Genomic DNA, 20,443 nt, shown 5'->3' with positions numbered 1-20,443 from the left:
AGGTGGTCCCTGACCCTTAGTCCCTAGAGCTACCGGAAAGGGTAAGGGGTCAGCTCATCTACCTCTGACTGGCCGGTCAACATGTCTGCCCATATTTCCAAATCATGCTCCGCATGCTCGTCTGTGTGCATGGCTCGCAGCCGTCTCTTCTCCGCCACACCCCATTCCTGCAGCCACTTACCGCTATTCATGGCTGCATGCTGCATCCAGTGTGTGGCCACCCTCCTTTTGGCCAGCACTAGACCCAGCAGTACAAGCCTGTGGCATATGCGGGTCGCTCGTTTACAGTTCGGGTGTACTTTCCCAACAAAGTGTTCAACTGAGTCCTCCGCTGACACCCGCATGGTTCCCTGCAGTATTCTCAGGACCTCCCCACAGTTCCTTGCATTTTGGCACAGTCCAGGACATATGAAGAAAGGATGCTGGGGTCGACCCACAGTGGGGACAAACCCCAGAGTGTGCCCCGTTCATCCCCTGCAACTGCAGTGGGGTCAGGTAGACTTGGTATAAGAAGTAAAACTGCATACGTTTAAACCTCACGTTGGTTGCCACTTCCGTAACTTAAGCAAACTCTTTTTCAGGCCCCATCTATGAGCGGCGTTGTCAGTGCCCCCACCCACCTGTCCTGAACCGCTGCCACGTTGGTGTGGCGATCCTCTTTAAGAGCCCTATACAGACTTCTGGTCACGCCTCTGGTCTGCCCAGGTTCCAGTATAATCTGCAGAGTTACAGATTCCCCAAGCTCAATGGGAAAGATCAGTCCTATCTCGCGGATCGTATGGGATACTTTGGCACAGTGTAAGAACTGGCCCTAGTAAAGGCCAAACACATCGCTAGCTCTCAGTCGTGAGGAAAACACTGGTAGAGTATAGGTCCCCAACAGTAGTACAATCGCCCTCGAACAATTGTGTCAAGTCCATCACGGATTGGATTGGCCGTATGGGTTCAAACCAACGTAACGGCAAAAGTCTAGCATAGGGGGCCTGATGTAGCACCTGTGAGGGCATGTTCCCAGGCTGTAGCCACCGGTCTCTTCCCCAACAAACCACCGCGTTGGAGGTCTGCCGCTGCACCCATTAGGTTTTCTCCTTTAGGACCATCAGAACACCACTGAGCAGCATATTGCACCAGGCTTGCATAATAGTACAGTCTTAGGTCTGGGAGACCAAGCTCATCTAGGTCAGTGTCTAACTTCAGATGATCCAGTTTGACCCTGCTGTGCTCACACGCCTACTCTAGGGACGCAAGGAGGTTAAGTCTGGCAAAGTTAGACGACGGACTTTCATAGATGGCATTTCGTAAGGTTCAAAGGCAGCGGGGCAAAAGTTCTATTCTGCTCAATTACACCCTTCGCATCACCGACAGCGACAGATGGACCCAGATATGGATAGACTCCTCCAGGCCACTGAGTACTCAACCCAGATTAAGTTGATATCCACCTACCAGAGTACTTGCTATCTGGATCCCCAAATATCGAAACGGTCTTTTTCGCGCTGAACACGAGAGCGGCCAGCGGGAACAGCACCGTCTTCTGTTTATTGATACAAAGACCGGACACCACACCAAATTCAGACATGATCTGCAGTAGGGTCCCCACCGACTGCTCAGGGCCGGTAACATACACACGTGTCGTCCGCATCTAGTGAGATAACATGGGTGACGCCCCCACCTCGAACCTCCACCCCCATACCTCGGCCATGTTGTAGCAAAGACATATGGCCAGTGGCTTCATCACCAACATGAAAAGAAGTGGCAACATGGGGCAGCCCTGTTTGGTACCCCTCTCAATAAGGAAACACTTTGACACTACGGAGCCTGTCGGAACATAGGCGACTAGGCCGGCGCAAAGTAATTTCACTGAAGACAGAAATACTGGTCCAAACTCCATCCTCTGATGAACCTTCCACAGGTACTCCCAATCCAGAGTGGCAAATGCTTTTTCGACAACTAAAGTAATCAAGGCTGCCTCCAATTTGCCATCAGCGACGGAGTGCATTACATGATACAACCTCCATAGATTCATGTGGGTCCCTCGTCCTGGCTTAAAGCCACATTGGTCATCGTAAACCAGGCTGGTGACTATACTGTGCAGTCTAGTGGCAAGCGCCCTCGCCAGAATTTTGACATCTATCTCTACCATGGACAGGGGTCTATAAGCTGGGATCCAACAGATTTGTTCTGGTTCTTTGAAAATGATATTAACAAGGTGGCCATTTTAGATAATGACATCAGAGAGCGGGAATTACTGTATTGGTGTTCAGGTCCCGGCATAGAATTTAATGTGTGCTGGAGCATAGATGTGAAGGTGCGCCATTGTGGTAACAGTCTTGCCCCAGAACATACCGGCGATTAAACAAGTGAAGGATCCCATGCTAGTGATAGGGCTGCCTGTATGGGCTGCTGATACCGGGACTTCCATAGCTTCCTTTTCTCCTGCCTGTGGGAGAACATAAACATGGTTGGCGGAATACGTAATCTTATCCACCAAGTTGAAGGTCTCTGGAGGGGCACCCCAGAACACCACCCTCTGGTGCCAAGGAAATGTCTTGTGACAATAGTGAGGAGTCTTACAGGCCAGTGGGAGTGTGTACCCCGGGCAGGGACATTAATCCTAGGGTGCCCGCCAGAACTCCCATGTGGTCTCCTCTCCACAGGTTCAGGGGGCTCTGGCAAAGTGAGTATAGATCAGTCATCCTTCTAGCTGGGTGCCCTATAACAGTGGTGAGGGTACTGGTGCATGAACCCTGTACCCCTACAGTGTCTAAATCCATTCTTGGACATTGTAAGTGCAGTGCTGCCATTAAGTTTATATGGTGCTGGGAGTTAGTCATTACGAACTACACAGCACCATAATGGCTGCACTGAAAACTGAGAAGTTTGGTATCAAACCTCTCCGCACATTAAACCCACACTGATGCCAGTGTGGGATTTAATGAAAAATGCACACAGAGGGCATCTTAGAGATGCCCCCTGAAAAACTAACTACCACTAGTGTCCAGGCTGAGTGGCTGCTTTCAGATGTCATCGCCAGACATGGTTCTGGACCCCTGGGTCAAGAGTCTGCTGCTCTTGGGAGCCTGAAACAAGGCACATCTTGGGACCAGGGGCCAAGCCTCCTCCCCAGGATGGGTAGGGTCCATGAAGGGGAAGCTTTAAAGGCATGCCGCCTTTGTGAGCTTCCCCAGGCCACTTTCTGCTTTCAGCAGCTGGTCCCCACTGGTTCTGACCCCCACTTTGGGCAGGAGAACTAGTGTGAAAAACAAGTGAGCAAGAGAGGTGTGCCCACTTCTGCCAACTCCACCCCACAGGTGGGGGAGGCAAGGTGCAGCGCAACTCTGTCCCTGCCATCTTGCAGATGGGGGAAGGGACCCAGCCAACCAGTAAAAGGCTTATGCCCCTTCCCATTGGAGGGTGGCATAGTAGGGAATGTACTCACCCCAGGGAAGGGATCCATTGGTTCCAACCTTTTACCTACCTGTAATGCCCCTAGTATTTAGGGGCACCCGTGAACTTTGCTTCCTCAGACCAGAAACCAAAAAAAGAAAAGGACTGAACAGCTGTGCCGAAGCTAACACCCACTGACTTGGCACCCGCCCTACCAGCCTGTCCCCACCTCAAACCTGCTCCAGTGATAATCTCGGTGTGTCCTGAAGCCAGCAGCCTCGAGAAATCCAGATGACCTGCCTGCCTTCCATCCCAAAGACTCTGTCTTCCGTGAACACCGGATTTGTTCAACAGACTCCAGCTCCACAAGGATCCGTGAGTTTGCACGACTCTGCACCTGACGCTCATGGTCCGAGTGGCCCAACACCAAGAGGAGGTCCCGCCGGCAATCCTGACCAGAGATCTGGTGACCCCTGACTTGCCTCCCGCTGACGCATGCAGCCTCAAACCGGAAGGTCTCCCTCCAACCGCCACCAGGAGCTGGTAAGAAGATCTGACCCTAAAAGGCACCCCTGCACCCGACACCCCACGGCCTTGGGTGGCCCAACCGAAGGTGCCTACTCCCAACATACCTCTCAAAGTGGTGGCCTGACCCAAAAGACCCTAGTCCTCGAGCTTGCAAACCGGAGACTCCCCATTGAAAGCTACAGGGCACCCAACGCCAAATCAGCTCACTGCACCCGACGGCCCCTGTGCTGCTGAGGGTGCATCTTTTGTGGTGACCTAAACCCCCATTTGCCCTGAGTTTAAGTCCAGGAGCTTTGCTCCCACACCTCAGTGGCCTGCCAGTCAGCAGCAACTAACCAGAGGCCCCATATCCCTCATTGGATAACACTGGGCCTCAGCACTCTGCACCCAGCTGCCCTAGTGCCGCTGAGGGTGTAACAAGAGTGCATCCTTGACCCTGGGGGACCACTGAGTCTAACCCCAGAACACCAACTCCCACAACAAAGTACTTACTTTTAAACCGATAACGCTATTTTCCTCAATAGGATAACATTGACTGTTTTTCTATGAAAAGTTTTTAAGTGTGGAGTTGGAAAATCTAAGAAATCCTTTTACAACTGTAATAAATAGCAATAACGCTTTTACTTACCTGTTTACAGGAAATGGAAGCCCCCCCTCTGCTTCAGACAGTACCATATCTTCCAGTCTACAATGTGAAGTACTGGCCAAATTCTTTCTGGAGAAGGTAGAACGCATCTACAGCAGCTTCCACTTAAGATACCTCCCGGGGCACAGGTCTGAACGTGTCGGCAAGCTCTGAGACCTACTAGCTCGCATTGCTCCCCCCATATTTCCCATCAAGCCATGGAAGCACTGTTTGTCAAAGTGAATTCAGGGTCCCCAGACGACCCTGTGAAACCCGATGGCTTCCGGAAATCTCAACAATGTCTCTTGCATGAATGTTTGGAGCTAATTAATCTGTCCCTATCCTCTGTGGTGGTCCCTAATCCTTGGAAGCACTCCTATTGAAAAAACCAACACTAGATGTCTCCATGACAGAAAACGTCCGTCCTATCTCGCTACTTCCATTCCTGTCCAAAATCACGGAATCCTATTTCAATTCAATTTTAACTCACTACCTGGAAGCAAACTCAATACTTGACATATCTCAAAACAGGTTTCGGCCTCGGCATAGCACTGATTCCGCTTTGCTGGGGGTCATAGAACAACTACGGACCTCCTTGGACGCTGACAGAACTACAGCATTAATTCTGCAGGATTTGTGTGCGGCCTTCGACGCGGTCTCCCATGAGATCCTGCTCCTACGTCTGTAGGAGATAGGTGTCAAGGGCGAAGCCCTGTCCTGGTTTTCATCCTTCCTAGATGGTCGGATCTTCCAAGTCACTGCCCCTCCGTTCCACTCCTGCACTCATCCACTGCACTGTGGGGTGCCCCAGGGTTCTGCATTATGCCCTACCTTATTCAATGCCTATGTGAGATCGCTGGCTCTGCTGGCCAAAGCCCGGGCCATCTCCCTGGTGTTGTACGTAGATGACCTCCAGCTGGTGATTGCCTTCCCTAACAACCCTAGCCTGGACATGGTAAAATTTAGACAGGATCTAACAGTCATCTTGGAGTGAATGGCCGCTAATTACTTAGCTAAATTTGGCCAAATCCGAGATCCTTCTGGTAGGTAGGGATTCCCATCCTGGGGCAATTAGTGGTGACCTCCTGTTCTTGGAGTACCCCCTATACCCAAACCTGTGGTGAAGAACCTAGGCATAATGATGGACGGTGATCTCACCTTTGAGGTTCACGCCAAATCAGTGGCAGGGAAATGTTTTGGACTGTTGTGTGGCCTCAAACTAATACTAGGTCTCTTTGACTCCAAGACTCGGCAGCTGATCATCCAATCATCTTTCCTTGCCAGATTGGATTACTGCAATGTGCTTCTTCTGGGAGCCAACAAATCTGTAATTAAAAGGCTGCAGTGCGTTCAGAATGCTGCTGCTCACAAAATCTTTGCCCTCCCCAAACACTGTCCTATCTTCAGACACCTCTGTCGCGTACACTGGCTTCCCCCGGAACAGAGAGTGCGCTTCAAAACGCTGTATATCACCCATACAATCCTTCTGGGCACTGGTCCTATAATGTTGAGTGATATATGTTCCTACTATGCTCCCACATGCACGCTGCGCTCGGCAGATCTGCTCCTGGCCAGAGTTCCTCAGATGCGGAAGGCCAGAGCGGTCGGTCGATCTTTTAAGTTGTTGGCTCCCTACCCACATCCGCCATGATCACCTAACCTTCAGAAGACTGGTGAAGACCTGGCTTTTCACACAATGTTATCTCCCTTCTTTCTGTCGCCTCACTCCGTGTTAATCTCTAGTGCTGGGACGCACCGTTGCTGGGGCAGCCATGCGCTTTACAAATACTCTAACATAACATGTGCCAGTGTAGTATCCAGGTATACTACTCTTTGTAAGATGAGTAATCTGAAAATAATGTACTGGTCATTTTACTAAAAAGCCCATTCAAAGTATATATACTGTATTTCCAAAGCATTCATTTCTCAGTAACCGTACTGTAAATCAAAACAAAGTGCATATACAATTACAATCGAAACTGTGTTACAACTGTATATTTATTGCAACGTATTTGCTTACCTGTGCCAGGCTTGCTTGGTTCCAGAAAATAAAGCAACTAAAAGAATATTTTTTATAAAAAAACAATTGTTCTGAAGTTCAGTCTTTGAGTGTGTGAATTCATTTGCTGACTGAGTGTGTACAACAAATGCTTAATACTGTCCTCTGATACTGCCATACTGCTCGACCACACTACCACAAAAAGAGAATGGCCACCAGAGTCTGCGGTGCCCTATTCATGTGGCCCTCCACTATTACATAACTGGCTACTGTGTAGGCACTGTGTGTACCTGTCGCAAATGGGACCTCAGGGGCAATCCAGATGAGCACCCCTCCTTCCCCCGCATACGCCAATGACATCTGTCCCTTCCACTTTGCCCTTATCCTATGCAACTCCATCTGCATCAAGCTCATCTGTTGAGTTACCTCTTGAGTTTCGCGCAGTAAATGATGTTGCAGTGACTTTTTGTGCAAGACTAACTTCTGTCATCCACCTTCTGACTTATGCTTATGGTAATGCTTGCACCCGGTATCTTTGTAGAAGTGGCCATACCCCGCACGTTCCATGTCATCAAGTTATAGTGTGGGGTGGTGGTGCGCGCTAGTGTGCCAATAAAGTAGAGTTGTAAGTAACAAAAGATTGCGGCCCATAGAGCCCCAGCTCTAATGCATGGGTTCCCCCGTGCACCCCGCTTACGTGTGTGTGTGTGTGTGTGTGTGTGTGTATATATGTGTGTATATATGTGTGTATATATATATATGTGTGTGTGTGTATCTATAGATCTAGATATAGCTATATATATAGAGATATATATATCTCCAACTGTGCAGAAAAAAAGCTTCTCGTAGGCAGTCCGCTATCTCCTTTACCCCCAACTGACAGCACAAGGGTCATCAGAAACCTAAGCTCTTCCCTAGTCCGATAGTGAAACAGGGACCTGACAGAGCTTCGGTCTATAGCAACACATTTAGTCTGAGCTGTTCCAGTATCTGCAGTTTGTCCCGAAAACCGTTTTGAGTAGGCTAGTGTTTGACTGATTTAGATGATCATAGAAGGAAGCACGAGCCAACCAGTGTTTATTCTTTTTGCATGCTTTTTTTGCAGGGTTTCCAAGCTCAGACAATTCTGAACTGGCGAAGGGACTTTGCTGTTCGAGGAGATAGCCCAAGAGCAGGTCACCATTGTTAGGTGGCGCTAGGTCAACAACATAGAAATGTGAAAGTGGTAGAATTGCTCCATCTAGCTGGGGAAATTTGCACTATACAAATGAAAGGAATAGGAAACCTCCTTTATCCAACAGGTTTCAGGGAAGGGGTTAAAGGTACTTTCAGGCTGTAATTAGACCATGGATTAAGACAGCCCGCAGGAGCTACATCATCATGTGCACCCGTGCACCTGGATTTTCTAATGGACTCCATTCACAACAGTGGCAAATAAAACACCAGAGCACAGCTCTGCCGACCAGCAGCAAGTCAATATTAATCCCCTCTTATGTAATCAAGATTTTCAAGTACATCGCAGCTCTTTCAAGCAATGCAGATGAATTTTGTTCCAACAAGGTTTTTGATCTTTCATTGCCGTATAACTTTTCTGTGATCTAATCAATTAGTGGTATGTTGACAATTGGATATTAGTTTATGAAATAATCAAGATGCAGTTTTGTGCTGCTTTAGCTGGGGTAGGATGTGCCCAGTCTGGAGAAGGCATAGGGCAACACAGCAGACAAAGGCTGACAGTGGCTTGAGAGCTTAGACATACTGTAGCACACATTCATTACAGACTAAGGTGACCGTGTTAGCTGTGAGGGTGTGCTGAAGATCATCCATTTGCCAAGATTGTGGCATGATCTAGTGATACGGATGCTTATTGCTTCCTTCCATACTCCTTTTTTTTTCTTTCTTTTTTTTTTTCTTTTTTCTTCTGTAGATCAACATCAAATATGAGACGTCAGAGTCCATGGGGTGACGGATCATAGCAGACTACAGGTCCATGCTGTGCAGCAGTCCCAAACAGACTTAGTTAGTTGTCAGTTAAGAAAGGAAAGACAGTGGTTTAAATCAGCAATGTTCCCAGACGATATGACTTTGACAGTGGGCACAGTACCCAGTGAGACTACCAGTTACTTATTTTCTCACCAACATCTGAGTTTTTGGTCTGTCCCAGTAAACATAAAGGTGTGCAACAAGACTGTTTGCGTTATAGCATGTAGTAGCATATGTGGACAAGTTTATAATGTCGTATCATGTGGTTCCGTGCCCAGCCTGTGATAGCTCTCTCTCTCTGCACACTAAACCAGGTATGTAATAAACTGTCCCCAGATGTTTTTGGTCCGAATCAAGTTGGCATCAAGGCCAAATATTAGAGTTTTTCCTAACAATACAGCACATCCTTTCACATCACTTCACTTTGGGGGAGGTTCCATGACCCCATTGAATCCCTACTAGCGCCTAGTCAATAGGAAAATGAGGGCAGTGAGCCAGTACACTCCAGCAGGGAAATCCTTAACATAATACAACAGTGCAACTTGTGGGATACCTGAACATTATCTGTGGTTTCAACGCCAATATCAAATATCAGTGAGCAAAACGTAGCCACCCTTTGACACATCGAGACCAGATGCATAAAATCAGCGCAAACTGTGCCACAGTGCACCCAAAATGAGTTGTTCAGTAGGTCCATATTATGCAGCAGTACAAGAGAGATATTTTACAAATATATTTAACATATATCAATCATAGCCTATAGGTGGAGCAGTAGCACCATTGTTCGTCTAAAAGAGCAGTCTTAATTCGGTCTCACAGGCAGATCGCGCCGTCTTGAAATCTATTGGTGCCTTGTTTTGCATGGTAGACTATAAACACATAATCGATTTCTTAGAGGTGGAAGAGTCCAACTTTTTATTTAGTGTATGTAGTTGAGAAGCAGAATGCAGGAATGTGCTGTGTAGTCCCCTACACTTGACACAAAGCCAGTAGCAAAGGAACACTTTGAGTGACGAACATCTAGTGGCATTTTGCAGTGTAAGGAACCTACTGTCGGGGTACCAGTCAACTATTGTGATTCTTTTTATGTGCTTTAGCCAGAGACATACTCTCATGTCAGAGGCATAGTCGAGTTTTAGGCTATAGGTAGTTGACTAACATATAAACAGTCAAGTCTTGTGCTGCGACGAAGGCTATCCCAAGTTCAGACTGTCAATCTCAGGGTTAGGGTATTTTGGAGAGTAACACATCTCCTATCACGGTATGTAGTGGACATTGGTCAGCGTTATCTGCTCCTTCCCTGCTTTTTGGAGGCTTCTCAAATGATTTTCATGTTGTGTGGAGCCTTATCCTCAGCAGTGAGCATGATGGAGTTGTTTCCATACTCTTCACAGCCATCAGACGTTCTTGAAGTTTTGAGTGTCGCCAACCGTTCTGTTATCTCCTACTGGTGTGCTGGCTGACCACTATGCAACTCGGAGGTTCCCAAAAAGCACGGCACAGACAAGCCTAAGAAGCCGTCGGCCCCGACAACATCGGCGCCGACCGAACAACCAGTGTCGCAAGAACTTTTTACACCGGATCCTTTGCAAAAGACACTTGCCAAGGATCCAAAAACTTGACATTTGGTACTATCTTCTAAAAAGAGACACTTGGACAAACCAGCTCCACCTCCACCTACACCTCCAAAGAGGAAGGACTGTGCTACCTCCCCTTTCAGAGTGCCTTCCCCACCTCCTCCACCCCCACCCCCTCCACCTCTGCCTCATCGCTCTCCGACCCCGTCTTCAGACCATGATGATCAGGGGGACCCATACTATGACCCAGCAGATGTGCCACAAGACCCCACCCCTACAGGATCCCCAGACCCCTGGGATGATTATAATAATCCAGACATTCCAGATGTCCCACAAGATGACCTCTATCCATCCAGGCCATCTCCACCAGAAGACTCACTAGGTTTTCACCACCTACTTCAGAGGGCGGCACATTATCACGGGGTAGAGCTACACAATGACCCAGTAGAGGAAGATTTCCTCCTAGACACCTTTGATACTGCGCATAGGTCTACTGCTATACTACCTATGCTCAAAGGGGTAATAAAGCATGCGCCTGAGGTTTTTAAAGACCCAGTCAGGGCTAGGGTCCTAAACCCACGCATAGAAAAAAAGAATAAAGCTGCCCCTACAGATCCTGCCTACATCAAAGGGCCAGCGCCACTGGATTCCCTAGTGGTATCCATTGCAAGAAAGAGATCAAATTCCCAGGCGTCAGGCAAAGCACCACCACCTGACAAAGAATCAAAGCTCCTGGACGCGTCAGGAAAACGCACTGCGTCACAGGCAGCTAATATATGGCGTATCGCCAACACTCAAGCGCTATTGGCCAGATACGACAGAGCGCATTATGATGAACTAGAAACCATCATGCACCATCTCCCAGAAAAATATAAAAATAGGGCCAATGAATTAATCCAAGAGGGTAAGACCATAACTAATACCTCTATACGCTGTGCCTTAGACGCAGCAGACACAGCCTCCAGGGCCATTAACACCAGTGTCCTACTCCGTCGACACGCTTGGCTGAGAGTTTCAGGCTTTAAACCCGAGGTACAAGCCTCCATATTAAACCATCCGTTCGATAAGGAACATTTATTCGGTCCAAAGATAGATGAGGCCCTCGAAGATGAAAAAAGACACAGATACGGCGAAATCTATGGGAGCCCTACAGTCACACTCTCCTAGGCGCTCCTTTCGCCGCTCTTCCTTTCGGGGCACAGGCAGAGGCTACTCCTCAGACAGTGCGTCCACGTCCTACAAATCCCCTCCTCAGTCCACCTTCACAAAAGGTTATCAAAGAGGCGGCTATAGAGGAAATAACAATAAAGGCAGAGGCAAAACAAATACCCCCCGCTCTGCCACACCGCGTACCCAATGACTTTCCCCTGCTCCCCCCAGACCCTCCCACTCCGGTCGGGGGCAGACTACAAAATTTCCTTCACATCTGGGAGTCCATCACATCAGACAAGTGGGTGACCCAAATTATTCGTTCAGGGTACTGCCTAGAACTCGCATCTACCCCCCCCCCCCCCAACATTCCACCCAGGCAACGCCAAATGTCACAAGAATATTCCACGTTACTAAAACAGGAGGTAATCTCCCTCCTACAAGAACACGCAATAGAACAGGTCCCCCACGATCAGCAAAAGGTAGGGGTCTACTACCTATATTTTCTGATACCAAAAAGAGACGACACTCTACGACCTATCTTAGATCTCCGACCTCTAAACACATACATACATTCGGACCATTTTCACATGGTAACACTTCAGCAGGTACTTCCGCTCCTCTCCCAGAACGACTTTCTCACCACACTGGACTTGAAAGACGCGTACTTTCACATTCCGGTACACCATGCCCACAGAAAGTACCTCAGATTCGTAGTGGACGGGCAACACTACCAGTTCAAGGTGCTCCCATTCGGGGTCACAACAGCACCACGGGTATTTACCAAGTGCCTAGCGGTAGTGGCGGCACGCCTCAGAAGACAGCACATTCACATCTTCCCGTATCTGGACGACTGGCTCATAAAAGCCGCGTCCTACGACCAATGTGTACACCACACCGCCACTACGATCCAGCTACTTCACCAACTAGGCTTCACGGTGAACCACCAAAAGTCCCAGCTAACACCATCCCACATAAAGCAATACCTCGGTGCCACTATAGACACCTCAAAAGCCATTGCCTACCCCAATCCGGCAAGGATCGCAAGCATTCAGGCTTTGCGTCAAAAATTCATACTTCAACAGTCCCTCCCAGCAAGAGTGTTTATGCAACTGATAGGGATGATGGCCTTTTGCATTTTCATAGTACCTCATGCAAGACTCGAGATGTGTCCACTCCAAGAGTGCTTAGCGCGCCAATGGAACCAGGCCCAGGGGCATCTGACAGATCGTGTTGGTAGACGGTCGCACCCATCGCTCTCTGCAGTGGTGGAACACCACAAATCTTTCCAGAGGTCGACCGTTCCTGGACCCGTTTCCACAAATAATCCTGACAACAGACGCATCGCTCTCCGGCTGGGGAGCTCATCTACTACACCTCACAGTGCAGGGCACATGGACGCCGCAACAAAAGTTACTCCACATCAATCATGTGGAGTTACTGGCAATCTTTCTAGCCCTAAAAGCCTTTCACACACAGGTTTTAGGCAAAGCAGTCCTTATCCGCACAGACAACATGACTGCCATGTACTACATCCAGAAACAAGGCGGCACACACTCTCCACAACTCTCAACTAGCACAGAGCATATGGAGATGGGCAATCCCACACAAAGTCTTTCTCCTGGCCCAGCACGTCCCAGGAGTCCAAACACCGTGGCAGATCTGCTCAGCAGACGGACGTAACAGATCCACGAGTGGGAACTTCACCCGCAGGTTCTTCACCCGTTCTTTCAGATGTGGGGGCATCCACAGCTAGACCTATTCGCCACCCACGAAAATAAAAAATGCCCAAGCTTCGCCGCCAGATACCCACACCCATTGTCCAAAGGCAATGCGATATGAATGAACTGGTCAGGCAAATTTGCATACGCCTTTCCACCTCTCCCACTAATTCCATTAGTGGTGCGAAAGCTACAACAGCACTCCCTCACACTCATTCTAGTAGCTCCAACATGGGCCAGACAACCGTGGTACACTACGCTGCTGGAACTCTCAGTAGTGCCACACCAAAAATGACACCTCTCACCATGCCTCCTAACCCAGAACCATGGAGAGATCAGACACCCGGACCCAGCTCAGCTCAACCTTGCGATCTGGCTCCTGAGATCCTAGAATTTGGGTACCTTAACCTTCCCCCCCGACTGTATGAATGTTATCAGAGAAGCTAGACGTCCTACCACTAGAGCCTGCTACGCTGCCAAGTGGAAAAGATTTGTTGTTTATTGCCATAACAACACAATCAACCCTCTAGACGCATCCATATAGCACATCATATGCTACTTACTACATCTACAAAGATGTAACCTAGCATATACATCCATTCGGCTACACCTCGCAGCAATTGCCGCTTACCTACAAAACAGACAGCACCTATCACTTTTCAGAGTGCCTGCCATTAAAGCCTTCATGGAAGACCTAAAACGAATAATTCCCCCCAGAGTGCCACCCTCACCTGTGTGGAACTTAAATATAGTGCTCACAAGGTTAATGGGTCCGCCTTTTGAACCCTTGAATAAATGCGAACTGCAATTCCTCACATGGAAAACAGCTTTCCTTGTAGCTATCACCTCCCTTAGAAGGGTCAGTGAAATACAAGCACTCACTATACAAGAACCTTTTCTCCAAATGCACCCGAACAAGGTTGTCCTACGTACCAACCCAAAATTCCTACCCAAAGTCATCTCACCCTTTCATCTAAACCAATCGGTAGAATTACCGTTTTTTTCCTCACAACCTCAAACGGTTGCAGAAAGGGCTCTACCTACACACACTGGATGTTAACAGTGCCTTGCTTTACTATATCCAGAGAACACAACCTTTCAGGAAGAGAAAGCAACTGTTTGTCTATTTCTCTCCACATCATAAAGGCAACCCCATCTCTAAATCAGGGATAGCTAGGTGGATTGTAAAATGCATACAGTTTTGCTACCACAAAGCAAAACGCACGCGATCTGTTCCCCCTAAAGCCCACTCTACAAGAAAGATAGGGGCTTCTATGGCTTTTCTAGGGCACATCCCCATTAGATGATATCTGCAAAGCAGCTACATGGTCAACACCGCACACTTCTACTAAACATTACTGTGTAGATGTGCAAACCAAGCAACAAGCTAGTGTGGGCCAGGCTGTACTAAAAACACTATTTCAAACCACTGCAACAGATACCGGTGGTCGCAGCTAAGGTTGGGAACTGCTATATAGTCTATGCAAAAGTGTGTAATCTGCAGCTCATATGCCTCGAACGGAATATGCTACTTACCAGTATGCATCTGTTCTTGGCATGTAGAGCTGCAAATCTGCACACGCCCACCCGCCTCCCCGGCTACCTGTATCTGTTCCAGTCTATCTTATTTAGATACAACACACATGGGTTTCTTCACTGTTATTACTACGCTCCATCTTTCCCTGTTGGCGAAAAACAATCTGAGGATGGAGCCGAAACCCATGCGCAATACGAACCAAGGGAGGAGTCACCTCGTGACTTCCAAAGACTTTCCAAGAGGAAAAACAAACTGCAAACATCCGGGCCCAACACCAGATGGCAATCTATGAAAAAGTGTGTAGATCTGCAGCTCTACATGCCAAGAACAGATGCATACTGGTAAGTAGCATATTCCATCCTGTTTCTAAACTTAGGTGTAATATTGGAAGTTTAGAGTTGATACACTGTGTACAATACCATTTGCAAGATGGCCGCCCTCCACTGTGTATAATGTTATTTTTTATTCCAAGTATTTTCCACTGTGGATTTGTGGTGGAATTGCTTTGTCATACTTATATTTGACTGTGTTTTGCACATTCTTTTTGAGTTTGTGTATGTGTGTTTTTAATATGGCATGATAAGTGAATGAATAAAAAAAATAAGTCGGTGTGTGAACAGTTGGATCTGTGAATGGAAGGACGTGTGATAGTGCTACTGTAATGACTTAAGTGAATTGGCTCACCAGTTGATGAAGAGACATTTTCAATTATTAAGCTGCAGCTTCCTGCCTTGCCATTGCTTGTTTGGTTACTTATAGCTCTGTTCTCTGATTCACTTTAAAAAAATGAACTTGCCTGATTAATCATTACTGTGCACGATGGGACGGTGTAGTCAGTCTCTACAAATTTTGAAGTTGCAGTGTTTATTTTTTTTGTAAATGCGAATAGCAATAAGAAAACAGTTTCCTGCTTTTTTTTTTTCTTTCGAGAACTGCATTTTGAAAATGTTTTAGTGGCTGATGTGTATATTAAAAAACAAATAAGCATGTTGCCTCCTGCGGCCGTTTTTTTACATTCAACAAACATTAGAATTACGAGGCACTTTCCCTAACCTAATGCTCTAAAACTAATCTCCAAAGTCTATTCAGGCTGCACCGTTAATAAACAAGGGAATTTCTATTTTGTTGTAATGCATTCAGAGGCTTACTACGAGCATACTTGTAAAGATAGAGGTAGACCGTTTTGAAATCTAGTGTATTCTTTTTAAACTATAGACTGGGTGTATGCACACTTGTGCTGCTTCTTTAATATGTAGAGGGCACTGTTGTAATCTGTTCAGTTAACGATATAACCACCACTAATATCTGTGCTTTTACTTAGAAGCAAAGAATATTAATTTACCTTACTCGTTTTGTTGAACAAAATGACAGTATAGTCTACACTGAGAAAATGTTTCATTTCTGTCATCGATAAATTTCTTTCGTATAGTTGACTGTAGATTGTTTTGGCTTTTGTGTACTTTCTCTAAAATTGTGTTAATACATGAATCTGAATGTAATTCTCTTAAAGTTGTGAGCAAAGACCAAATTCACTCATGCTCTTGCCCCCCCCCCCTTTAAATAAGGCATCCCCATCAGTTTGAAATACTGCTACTTTATATTCCTTTTTTTTCCAAAGGTGTCAGCTGTCCAGCAGAACTCCAGCAACCATGGTCCTGCCGTTGCCACTGTGCACAGTGGTCACCATCACACTACGCCAGTTCAGGCTCATGGGACGCCTGTAGTACAGAGCCACACGCACACCACCCCACCAGCAGCTCCTGTGCAAGGCCAGCAACAATTTCAGAGGCTGAAAGTGAGTGTGTATATGATAAACCGTTGCCTCGGATACATTTTACAGGGACTGTGAAAACATAATTGTATTACTGTGTGTTTGCATCCAACATTTGCTGCGCTGTCCCTGGTTTTGCCCCAGGCCTCATGTTTACACTGTTTAACTTATGCTTCCTGCTCGTTTTTAGGTCTTGGTTTTCTGTCCCTTTCACTTGTCCTTTTGTGTCCGCTCCTACTGACTGCCTTCTGTCCTCTTTTCTCTGTGTTCACTTCTGCTCTTCCCATTCTCTCGCCCTCTTTTACCGAGTATGCTACTTGTTGTCCTACCCACCACCCCTACTCATTCTTCGCCTTTCAACCCTCCTTTTCCCCCCTTATGTCCCCTTTTGATGGCTTTCTTTAGTTTCACCAGGTCCTGCCTGGAAACACAGGTTCATCAGTTGAAAACGCTTGCTTTGAATACAGCCCTTTTTGTTAATGTGTTAAAAGATCAGGTGGCAAGTAAGCCTTCATCATAGTCTTCCCTTTTTTTCTGTGTCTTAGAAATAAGAACAATAATGAGGGCTCCTTTGCCATCCCACCGTTGACATAAAAACAAAATCCAGGTTGTGTTGAAGGCAAGGAAGAAATAGCAGTTCTATAATGACCAGAATGAGGTGAGGGAGGTAGGAGCTTTCTCCTTAAAGTGGAAGGCAGATGCAATCCAAAGCTCAAAAGAGGATCTATGATGTCTCTCAGCAGCTGTGAATTGCAACCCAGAGACCTCACTAAAGGGTCAATGAGAGCCAAGTAGAAGCTTTCTTAGGTACAACTCATTATAATCTGATTGTTTTGATGATTCACCCTATAGTGCTGCATGCACAACCCCAGAAATTTAATAGGCATCTCAGGAGGATGTCCCTTTCTTTTGTACCTTTTTTTGTTTTTGCTCGGATTCTCCCGTTGAGGGGCATGCAACTACAACCCCTGTTCCTGCTGCATTTGAGTGACAAATAATTTAGCATGATCAGTCTGGGACTAGTAAACAAAATGTCAAAACAGCCTGAAACCAGTTCTACAGATGGATCTCTGGAATTCACATTGTTGTCTTCCAAACTAGAGTAGTCCCAGCCTGTTGAAGAAGCAAAAAGATGGGTGCTTCCACAGAAGCTTGTGGTGTGCCCAATAAGGTACTGGGAGCAGGGGTAGGTCCTAAATTTGAATATCAGATGTCCGGGACCTCCGAAAGGCTAGGGTGCTGCACTGCTTTTGGAGGCTTTGAGAGTGAGAGACCACTTCTGTTGTCGCATCATGACAGTTTCTAAAAAAACAAACAGTATAAATGAGAGGAAAATAAATTATGCCTAGAGACGTTTTTTTTGGCTAGTCTTCAAGGGGCGTATTGTTAATGTGCAAATGTATTTATAGCTTTGCTTACTGAAATCTTGGTCTCGGAGGTGAGATAACCTTTATTAATGATTCTACATTTTGTAGATTGTCATAGACAACCTGTAAACATGGAATTATTGTGGTAAGTATTGTATTAACCCCTTCAGTGCCACGCCCTTTCCCCCTCCTGTGCCGGGCGTTGCACTAGTGGGTGGGGTTCATGACGAGATAGTCTCGTCATGGGCACAGCGCAACCGTGCTCCATGACGAGACTATCTCGTCATGGGCACTGAAGAGGTTAAAGGTAGTGGGCCTTCATTATCGATTGTGACTGATCTGACAAAGTATGTAGTTCTTCTGTAACTTGTCACTGGTTATCTGCTAGGCCTTCTTCGTGATGGGTTTTTAATAGTTATTCTATCAGGCACATCTGTAAAATATGGTATCTTATGTTGCCAATTATATATTGCTTATATACCTGGGATTCTATATGTACTGTTTAGCTTCATGTGTATTAAGGTACTCTCCTTTTTTTTTTTTTTTTTTTTTTGTTGTTTAAGGAAATGCTCAGACTGTATAGTGAATTGAGCATTCTAGTTATATTATGCAAAAGGCCTGATTTTAGAGTGTCTGTATTGCTGACCATTTTCATCACAAATAGAGTCAGACAATTTGGTTACTGCTAGATGGGGGACTCTTCGCCCAACCTTCTTCGCTTCGCTTCACTTCTTTCCTTTTGTATGGCCCGGTTAGCCTTTCAGTTGGCTGTAGGCTCAAGAGGGAGTATCATCTAGGGTTACATGACCTGATCTCCGAGGCAATGGCGCCCTCCTTATGCAAGCTTGCATTCCATTTAACGCCTCCATCCATGGCATCTGTACAAAGGGCAGAGAGATGAAGCGTATCTCCCACTGGTGTCTGCCCTGTTTTGGTCTGTGAGGGTCTTAAAGGGCCTAAGGCCAAAACCTCTCCTTCTCTAACACAACACTAAACTCAAGCCTCCATTTCCCAGTTGTTAGACCATTGCTTCAGCTATCAAGTATCAACCCGAATCAGCGAAATTCTCCTAGTCGTTAGGGATAGTCACGCCTGGATTTTAGTTATCAAATACCTCTAAATAGGGATAATCGCTCCGATTACAGGCCAAAATTTACTAATATTTGGGAATAGTAATTACAGTATCTTAGTACCCAAATAATGCCTTGATCTCTGGCCTCCATAGGCTACAGGTATGGTTCTGATCAGGACCCGACCTTGAAAAGCAATCCAGACAAGAAAATATTCTTTGACACAAGTTTGTATCGTAGGCCCATCTCAAAAACAATATAACCTAGAGAGCAATTACCCAGCCATATATACCCAATTATAGCAAACACATGGATTTAATCCAGATCTCTTGACTGGGGGGTGAATAATCCATCATTTGAATGGGCAGCATTTTTCACCCTAAGTGTGATGGGTATCCCCAGACGTGGGTCCCTTGCTCACTGTGCCACTGGATTCAAGCTAGCCTGGCTGATGAGGGGCAATACCCCGAAACGGGTCCCAAGCGGCATGTTTTCGGTCCTGGGAGGACCTGGCTTGGCAGTTGAGGCTGGACTGTTCCCATGAGGAGCATGAGGAGCAGGGTCAAGACGGATTTGCATATGGCTGGGTTCCAACTGGGGTGACATGGTGAGCAAAAGAACTATGAATTTAACCCAGATCTCTTGACTCGTGTGACTATTTTCTACCCATCATTTGTTCGCACAGCACTAATAACAAGCATTGGCATAGCCAATAGGTCTCGCCTTTGGGACATTATAAGTGTTTAGCCATGCAACAGTTGCATAACTAAACACTTATAAGGTCCCAAAAGCGAGACCTATTGGCTATGCCAAGCGCCCGTGAAAGTAATCGCGGTAAAAGTGGCGTGCGCACCCGCGCACATGCACTGTAGCTCTAGGCATGCCTGGTAGCACTTTTTGGAGCCCTCTCAATAAGTCTCGCCAGACCAGCGCATGCGCTGGGTCAGGCGAGACCTAAAAAGGACTGCAGACACTTATGACACCAGAAATATCAAGCAGATTCATGCCTGTAGGAAAGTGCCCCTTTTTGACATGGTCACCCTCACTTTTTGCCTGGTATCTGACGCAATTTTGGCTGAAGTGCACTGGGTTCCTGCTAACCAGGTTCCCCCTGCCAGTGTTCTTTCCCTAAAACAAGATGTAGGAAAGTGGCTCTGTATATACTGTTCCCAAGTAGGTACAGCGTGTACAGAGTCCACAGTCCCCAGAGGTTTGGCAGAGGCTAAAGTTAGATATAACCTTACTCTCTAAAGAGGTAGCTTGGTTGAGCAGTAAGGCCGTATCAGAGGACAGTGTAAAGCATTTGTTGCACACCCTCAGTTAGCAAATGGTCTCACACACTCAAGAACTGAACTCTAGGCCAAGGGTTTTTGTATACAAATAGGTAGTTGTTTTATTTCTGATGGATACATCTGCCAGTGGATTCCTCACCTTGTGAATATCCCCTGCGCCAGCAACATTCGGAAACTTCTGTAGCAGTCCACGCCGATGAGGTCGAAGACGATGTCACAGAGACACGGCTCCGCTCGCGATTCCGCTGACGTCACCGGCTCCATAAGAAGACCTAGTCGGCGTGATGACGTCAGTTCCCTTTTTTTCCGCGCTGTCGACGCCAACGGATTTCTGGAATCTCTATCTGTAGCTTCACTGTTGCTTTGTATTTCTACTGGCTTTCTCTGTCCTTTATTGAGAAAATGTCGACAAAGGTCTGGATTCAAGCCCTGTTGTGAAT

At 46.8% G+C, this 20,443-nt stretch overlaps 1 protein-coding gene across 7 annotated transcripts in view; it reads left to right on the top strand.

Annotated features, from left to right (window-relative positions):
* Window positions 1-20,443, top strand: part of SIN3A (SIN3 transcription regulator family member A) — an 822,316-nt gene that overhangs the window by 156,775 nt on the left and 645,098 nt on the right. For all 7 annotated transcript variants that reach the window (XM_085643842.1, XM_085643840.1, XM_085643838.1 and 4 more), the window contains one exon: window positions 16,122-16,298. In XM_085643842.1, coding sequence (XP_085499968.1) covers window positions 16,122-16,298 — 177 coding nt within the window. The remainder of the gene's footprint in view (window positions 1-16,121; window positions 16,299-20,443) is intronic.

Source organism: Triturus cristatus, chromosome 3_1 (assembly GCF_964204655.1).
Source record: "Triturus cristatus chromosome 3_1, aTriCri1.1, whole genome shotgun sequence".
NCBI classification, from domain to species: domain Eukaryota; kingdom Metazoa; phylum Chordata; class Amphibia; order Caudata; family Salamandridae; genus Triturus; species Triturus cristatus.
This window is presented reverse-complemented; position numbering and strand designations above follow the sequence as displayed.